This window comes from Scylla paramamosain, chromosome 29, assembly GCF_035594125.1.
Source record: "Scylla paramamosain isolate STU-SP2022 chromosome 29, ASM3559412v1, whole genome shotgun sequence".
Lineage (NCBI taxonomy): Eukaryota > Metazoa > Arthropoda > Malacostraca > Decapoda > Portunidae > Scylla > Scylla paramamosain.
This window is the reverse complement of record NC_087179.1, coordinates 12369380-12377866: the sequence shown is the minus strand read 5'-3', so window position 1 is coordinate 12377866 and position 8487 is coordinate 12369380. Positions and strand designations below refer to the sequence as shown.

The following is an 8487-nucleotide window of genomic DNA, read 5'->3' as shown; positions in this document are numbered from 1 at the left end:
TGAAGAGAAATGTACTTATAATGTTCATACTATCACAGTATAATCCATTGTAGGTACATATCACACTCAATAATTGTGTATTCGTTTTTATTTTATAATAATTTCTTCCATAAAACATAAGGACATCAATTTGTATATAACAGCAATATTACAAGTATATCAAGTAATGACAAGTTTCAAAGAATAAATACATTTCCTTAATAATTATTCTGATGGTTCAGGTTTATGTAACAATATAATCTTATTGACCAGAAGACAATATTGTGATGAGCAAAAGTTTGAGTTGACCTAGAATATGTAATAGAATATATGTCTTAGAAATAGTCTTACTGACCAAACCTTTGCCAGACAACACAGCAGCAATGGGACATCTGTCACACCAGCTGTACGTACATCCCTCCTTCTCGACACGGGCACAAAGGCTATCCCCTTCACTGCACCTTGCCCACCTTGATCCTCAGTTACACAAACAGGGTTAAGGTTTCACAAGTAGTCTATAGGTAAAGCCAGAGTGAATCCTGGATGACACTAATATGACAGGACTTGAGGGTCATGAACTCAGTGCATTGCAGACACTCACACTGATGCACACTCTCACATGCCTCAATCTATTGACTCAAAAGGGGTAATGTAAGTTTTGAAGTTTACAAGAAGCAATGTTACAAGTTTAGAAAGAATAATGTTGAAATTTAACATTTGCCTTTCCTGGGAGCAAGACGGGTACAGAGATGGAGGTATAAATGACCGGTATTTGTAGTAACATTAGCAACTTAGTGGCCAGTGGCTGTGGTAACATAAGCAGCCACAACTGCTGCTGCTGGTGTCTCATTTCAGCCTGTATATTTGTGTTTACATTTAAGGCCTGCAGACAAATGCTGAGATACATAGAACCTAACCAGACCCACCAATCATCTGTCTACCATAATGGCTGAGAATTGGCCTGGAAGAAGCACAAAGCCTATACAATAATTTGCTTTCTATACAATACAGGTATCAGTCTGCATATCTGCTGTGAAACTCTCCTCATCCCTCTCAATTGTTGCTTTGATGGTTAGTGTCCTCAAAACTAAGCATGACACACCAACACAACCTTCATATTTAAAGCAAAAAAAATCAACAAATATTAAGTAATCAGTAAGTAAACAGCAAAACTTAAGATTCACTGCACACACAGCTGCCTTAAATATACATTTATATATATGGCACTACCAAATGCATCATGAGTCTCACCTCCAAAACTTAAGATGTCACTCCAAGAGAGAGTACCAGAAAAGGAAGACAATAACAAAAATAATAATAACAAAAATAAAAATAAAAAAAATAATAACAAAATAATTTATTTTCTCTACTGTTAAAAAAATTACAAGAGTGGTATAATATAATGCAACCTCACTGGTTACTATCACACTCAAACCAAGTACTGACTCAGGGAAGCTACAGTGCTGAGGGCAAACTATGATTGGACCTCTGGACCCCTGCCAGCCTACACAACACTGACATGATGAGTTCTTTGGGATAATGTATCACAACACAGGAAACACTGACTCTCCACACCCTCCATACAAACTTCCTCACACATGTATACACACACAAATACACACCATACATACATCTGAAGAAAGAAGGGAGACAGAAGAGCCTTAATTACAACATGTAAATTGATGAATGAATTAGAATTTGAAAATATCTATTATTGCAGGGCTGGACATCTGAGGAGACATGAAAAATTTGAGAAGGGGGAAATGTCAGAAAAATATCTAAAAGTATATCTCCTTTTGTAAGTAGATATCTCAAGTTGACTGGAAAAGAGATGATGGCAAGGACTGAACATGAACTAAGGGAAGGTCTAGATGAATGAATATGGGTATGGTGACAGGATCACACTATTGCTAATAAGGACCTATACACTATAAGTACACACACACACACACACACACACACACAGAGTGGTGGACTCAAATACATCTGAAATATCTGGTACATTTGATTTCTCTTACAGTCTCTCAACACCATCAAAACAAGACAGGATTGATATCTGAATAAAATAAAAATAAAACCCACACAGTGCTTGGCTTCTTATCATAACCTGCTCCTGTTATGACGGTTTCCAACTTGAGAAAAATAAAGGTTCCTCACCCTGCACAAACAACACATTATGGACAAAGTAATGCTTCTTTATGTTACAATTCCAATTGTTGTTACACCTTAAAATTAAGTCGATCAATTACACACACACAAAAAAAATAAAAAAAATAAAAATTCTGGACTACAGGATAACATACTGTATTTTCTCAAAGCTTAGATATTTAACGTTGTGCCCCCAATGGTTTAGTACTCAAATTATACACATAAATAGGCACTGTATTCTGAATATCTGCTTCAAGTCTACTGTAAATTAACTACATCCACCACTAAACTGTGCTGTTGAACTTCACAAATCTAACTCCATCCTCATGAAGTGATAATGCTTTCTGGAGTATCATTAATTACTTGTATAACTTTGATAATTAACATATTCATATCCTTCTTTGGGTAACATTCACCATAAATGTAAGTGTAAAAAAAAAAAAAAGGATCTGGAGTCACTGTGTATGAGAAGACAACCCTGCAGGAGTGGATTCAAAGGACAGGTATCTGGCGGACAACAGCAGCACAGAGGTGACCGTCATCACACTCATCTCAGTGGAGGATGCAATCACCTGTGCATGAGTATAATACTGATACAACATGGATGGATAAAAGAACATGATCCAGGAAGAAGATATCTACACAGAGGACACCTCATTCAAAAGCCAGCAGTGACTAAGACTAATGGCATCCTAACTACTTAGAAAAAAGATAGGTGCATATTTCTTACAAAATGATAAATTCTTCCCAGTACACTAAATGCAAGATAATATATTTCTGAGTAAGAAAAAAAGGCAAAGCTTTGATTATTAGTAGAAAAAAATCAATATAAAATAATAATCACTATTGACAAAACTGCAAAAAAAACAGCAAAATACAAATAAACAAGCTATAGTGAGTTTCCACTCTATTTTGACTTTACTGACTAATTTTTCTGCCAAATTAAAGCAGGAAAATGATACAAGGAAACATTCCAAATCAATAAGCGTGGGATCAGTAAGGCAACACTCGCCTAAACTGCCACTTGTGACACGAAGCAACACTGTCATTATAGAAATCCCCTGCTATGGCTACTGATGAGAGCACGAAGTGTCTCTCAAGGATAGCCACATTCAAGGCAGGTGTCTCATGTGTAAAGGATGTGAAGAACTGCAAGTCATGATGTGTCTGGGCTTGATGTACATATGATGGGAAACACAAGTAACCACCAGTGCTCTTTCATACAGATTTGCAGCATCTATGTCCTTGTTAAGCTACAATTCAAATGTACTGAAATAGCTTACTATAAAGAAGTAATTGTCTGTAATTTACAAGTGAATAACATGGCTTGATAAAAATCAATACAAAGAGAGTTATTACCGGTCTGCTGCATCTGAAGAGGTTCCAATCAAGTATTTGTAAAGAGAATGACTTGGGCACCTGTATTTTTTATAAAGACATATAAAGAGCGAAAAAATACAGACAAATGCAGGCTGGGCAAAGAATGGAGATATAGGTAAGTATATTGAGAAAGACCAATAAAGCCTATGAAAAAAATCCCCATGTATCCATGAGCCTCACATGCAACAAATACACACAATTTAAGTAACGAAAAAGGTTTTACAAACATGTATCTATAAGAAAGACTTAGCTGGCCATAGCCATGGACACCACCACCTTTTGGGACAGCTAAATGCACACACTTCCTCAGTTCTCAAGACGTAAGCTGTGGCACAAACACCTCCTCACCCCTACTACTGGTTCATGCTGGCCTCAACAGCTTCACATTCCCACAGATCCCAATTCTCATCATCTGTATCATAAGTCATTAAGAAAGCATCCCTGATCAACAGCATATTCCACTGATATTGTTCATGCCAAAAATTCCTAGAGAAAAGCATGGGGCACAAGGATAGAGGTCATCAGTAAAGGATCTACTGTTCTTACCAGCCTATAAGACACCTCTGCATAAGACATACCCCAGGAACAAAGGACAAAGGCTGGCTTTTTTTTTCAAGCAAGTATTTCCATATGTTAACTATAGTAATATTAGGTACTGGTTGATTTTTAAAGCATTTTCCTTGAAAAGTGTTTTATATGTTGGTAAATACAGTATACCCAAAACTTTCAAAAGTAAGCTGTGATGATAACATGTCCACCAAGGACACACAAGGCTGGGGAAGGAAGGCAGCTCTCCATCCTCATGGGAACACCAAAACAAGCAGTGTGGATCCAACATGCACATCTTAGCTCACACAAGACTTACGTGCTCCAGCACTGAGATACAAAAAGACAGATTTCCACCACAGAATATACTAAATCATATAAAATTCTGCTTATAAAAGACTAAGGCCTCCATGTACCCTCCTTCCCTGGGACGGGCATCACCCCAGCTCAGGCCCGGAAGGTGCGCACCACCCTCACCACGTACTGCCGGCAGAGGGGGCACTCGGACATCTGCTTGCCACACTGGGTGCACGACACCATGTGCCCGCACTCCAGCAGGACACAGTCAATTGCGTGATCCATGCAGATTTTGCATATCATTTCCTCAGGTAAATTTTCAAATTCTGAAAGTTAAGAAAGTTTACACTAATCTTGTACATCATATTTTTTTTTCTTCTTTTTACTTATAATCAGAAGATTGAAGTGTGAAGATCCCAGGACCCAACAACACAACACAGCACACGACCCACCTTTGCGAGAGATGCGGTAGTCTTCCCACAGGATCTTGATTTTGTTTAGCAGCTCAGACTTCTCCCGCACTCCTGAGTAGTTCACTCTGTGCAAGGAAAGCAGCTCCTTGCACTGCCTCACACTCAGCTGGTGAATCTCCTCCTCTGACTTCAGGTCCCCCAGGTTCACAATGCCAGCCATTATCTGGTACCAATGAACTGGCTATATTACTTCCCTCAAGCTAAGGCTAAGATTACTATCAATTCATGTTCTCACAAAATTTCCCAACAGTTATGAATATACCCTATATTTGTAAGTAATATCTAAAAAAATATTTATTGCACTTTTAAAATGCTGTTTGGATAGTACTGCTCCTTCTGGCCTGACACAATATTCTTGAGACATGGTGGGCGAGGACACCACCACCCATCACACTCCCACCCCAAACTCACCCCTTTGTTGGGCTCCGGAGAAGAGACAGCAGAGGTGGGGGCTGACGATGATGCTGAAGAGGAGGATGAGGACACGGCAGGGGCTGGAAAAGATGGCTGCTCCTCCTCCTGCTCAAGCTGTTGGAGAGGTGGGGCCGAGGGCTCTTCTTGTGCACCACTACTCCCTGCAGCCACTGGTGTTGGAGGGAGTGTGGGGGAACCATTCACCCTTCCCTCACTCCTTCCATCATCCTGGGGAGCTGATGGGGTGCTCAGCTCTGGCAGGAACACCCACTCCTCACTGTTGGGGCTGGAGGTCTCTGTGTGGTGGTGGCAGTGGTGGGGCTGGCCGGGCGTTCCATTGTGACACGAGTCCAGACTGCAGCAGGAAGAAGTCCAGTCATCGCTGGGACAGTGGGAACACTCTTCCTTTCCAGGACATCCAGCATTGCTGCTCGGGGAGGTGGGAGAGGTGCTGTCATGGTTGTCCTGGGAGCTCCTGCCCTGCCCTGAGGCAAACACCCTGATGCCACTGTCAGGATCAGAATTTGTGGCATTAGTGGAGAGTGGATGGCTAGGCTGCACTCTGATGCCATCCATCGGTCGCACTCGAATGCTGCCCATGGAACTGTTACTGCTTGGCCGCACTCTAATCCCATCGTCCTGAGGAACAACAGGCATGCGAGGGGCAGGCCTGTGTCTGCTGTGGTTGTTGGGTGTGTGGGAGGTGGAGTGCTGTGGGGCTGGTGGGGGGCGCCGGGAGGATGTGGTCTGGTGCTGACTGCTGATGTGCCGTGTCACCAGGTCAATCAGCTCGCATTTTTCTGTGGACCAATGCAACAAGGTAGTGAAGATCCCTAAATATGATGATGGTGAAAAGAGAATCTGGACCTACAGTGGACTTGTCCTTCTGGTGCTCCTCCACTGCATGCTTTGTAAGGCAACACATCAGAAGGCTACTTTTTACACTTTTTTTTTTTCTGTAATTCAGGGCCAATTTCTTAAATATGTGAAAAAAAAAAAGATAAAAGAAAACAAGGCAATGATGACAACAACATTGCTACCACACACAACCGTCACACACATCAAGCCCTTCACAACAGTACAATACACACACAACTTCCTACCCGTGACTTTGATTACATTATGATCATCTGATATGTTAAGCTTCTATTAATTATGAATATCATTCTTTTATTCACTGCCATTTCATTATTGTGATTACTATATCACAATATTATTTTTGTCATTTATGATAAGGATTAGTTGAAGAAATCATCATAATCAACCACATTCTTAATCAACAAACATAAAGAGACAGCCAGACCACAACTGTCAGCATAAAGAGATGGGAACACCCATGCTTGTAAGGAAGGAGACATGCCACAGAGCACCCAACACACCTGCAGTCCTGCTCACCTGTACAAGTGGCAGTGTTGATGTAGCGTGAATGCAGGAACTGTCTGAGGTCCTTCACCCTGAGTGCTGTCACTTCTGATAGGTCCAGGGGCCACTGGGTCAGCACCAGGCATTTGTGGCACCAACGCGTCCCTCCTGCCCCTCGCTTCAGACAGGACCCACAGTACACCATCCTACAGCTTGCACATTCTCTCTAGTAATAAAATAAAGCAAAAATAGCAGTTATGTTCATTCAAGATTGAGTAATTTCCAACATCTAAAAACATTCTTTTTTCATAAGTGGCTCTGGCCCAGAACAATAAAAATCTGAAAAGAAGGCCCGCTGAAGATGCCAGTCCCCAAAGAGTAGTCAAACGAATTGTTCAAAATTATAAGGAAAAGTGTCAAAATCTCTGCCTTGTGAGAGTTCAAGTCACCAGTAGAGGAAATGCACATTAATCTGAATTTCCACTCTCACTCACCCTTCGGCGAAGAAAGTTAAACTTGAGGCTGCACTGTTCACACTCAGCCATGGGTTCTGGGGTGATGCCAGGACCTGGGTTAGGGGCCACCTTGGGGGAGCACTTCAGCACCTCACTGCACCACCAGGACACAGGCCCACTGCACACTCCTCCACTCCCTAGCATCACTCTGCCACTGCCTTTGCCTCCCTCCTATGCCAGTCTCTCCAGCCTCATCTGGAAGCAACTGCACCTTCACCACAAGGCTCACTACACTGTTTACTAAGAGTACTGACGAGGTTATAGTGGAGATAAAAAAAAATGAAGGAAAAGAATGAGGAAGAAGGAAAGGAGATAGATTACATAAAGGAACAATAAGCCTCTAGGTCTTTGCATGGCTTGCAAATTACATCTAACTAATTACTGTGCCAATAAATGAGGCAATATTGAAGAAGATTCCCTCTAATTCACTACTCCCTCCAGCTTGTGCTTTCCTGGAAACAGTTCATCCTCTCATCAGATTTGTTTCTCATTATCTCTAAGATGTTCCAAAGAGAGGCATTGTGTTGTTCGTGGCAGTGAAGATCCAAAAAGAGGCTGACATTACCCAAGGAACACCAACTGGAGATAAAACACAAAAGCAAAAGGAAGATTATACAGAAGTACAACAAGGGGATCATCCTGTAACCTCCAAAAAAAGAGGTTTGACCAATGTAAGTAGAATTTGAATGGCCTTGACTTCCCCACCACTACAATAAGGCAATATTCAGTAAGGTGGTTGCAAACCTTGAGGGATACAGGGTTAAATTTTTGGTAAATTGCATTCCATTAATTTCTTGACAAAATTATTTTTTGGCATATTTTCATGTGTTTTGAATTAATCTGACAGGTTTCTAAGCAAAATTGTACCTTATTTTTTATTTATTTATTTCTATTTATTTTTTTTTTTTATGTAGGGAGGGGCATGGCCTTAACAAGCACATGTACCCTTCTAGCTGAGATACAGTACCTGACAGGAAACAATCTCCTGATGGCAAATAACTGATAATATTTCCAAATTGAAACTAACACAATGTATAAACTCCTCATAAGGGGTCCAGTCTGCTAAGGAGGCAGTTCACCAAAATATTACCTTCCCTCAATGGAGACAAGACAGTGGCAGAAAGATCACAAAGGTTCTAGTGGATAATACTGAAGCAACATGAGTGTTTTCATGTGAGGGCTGAGTTACATTTGGTTTAGATTCACTCAGTTCTTTAACTTCCTGCTGATGCCTTCCTTGTGTAGATCACAATATGAAAAAAGTATATTTTTCTCAGAAATAAAAGTCAGTGTCTGGAAATTAGTAGGTTAAGGTTATTTCCATAATCCTCCTTTCAGTTTTTCTGTATGGAACACTAACCCACTGAAAGCAC

At 40.9% G+C, this 8487-nt stretch overlaps 1 protein-coding gene across 4 annotated transcripts in view; it reads right to left on the bottom strand.

Annotated features, from left to right (window-relative positions):
• Positions 1–73: 73 nt before the first annotated feature.
• The window catches only part of LOC135115328 (serine/arginine repetitive matrix protein 2-like), a 14804-nt gene continuing 6390 nt past the window's right edge, over positions 74–8487 (bottom strand). For 3 of the 4 annotated variants that reach the window (XM_064031967.1, XM_064031965.1, XM_064031966.1), the window contains exons 2-6: positions 7094–7309; positions 6633–6825; positions 5235–6037; positions 4803–4986; positions 74–4676 (exon numbers count right to left, since the gene is read on the bottom strand). In XM_064031967.1, the coding sequence (XP_063888037.1) occupies positions 4501–4676; positions 4803–4986; positions 5235–6037; positions 6633–6825; positions 7094–7258 (1521 nt within the window). In that variant the 5' untranslated portion in view covers positions 7259–7309 and the 3' untranslated portion in view covers positions 74–4500. The remainder of the gene's footprint in view (positions 4677–4802; positions 4987–5234; positions 6038–6632; positions 6826–7093; positions 7310–8487) is intronic. The other variant, XM_064031968.1, reaches the window with a different exon arrangement.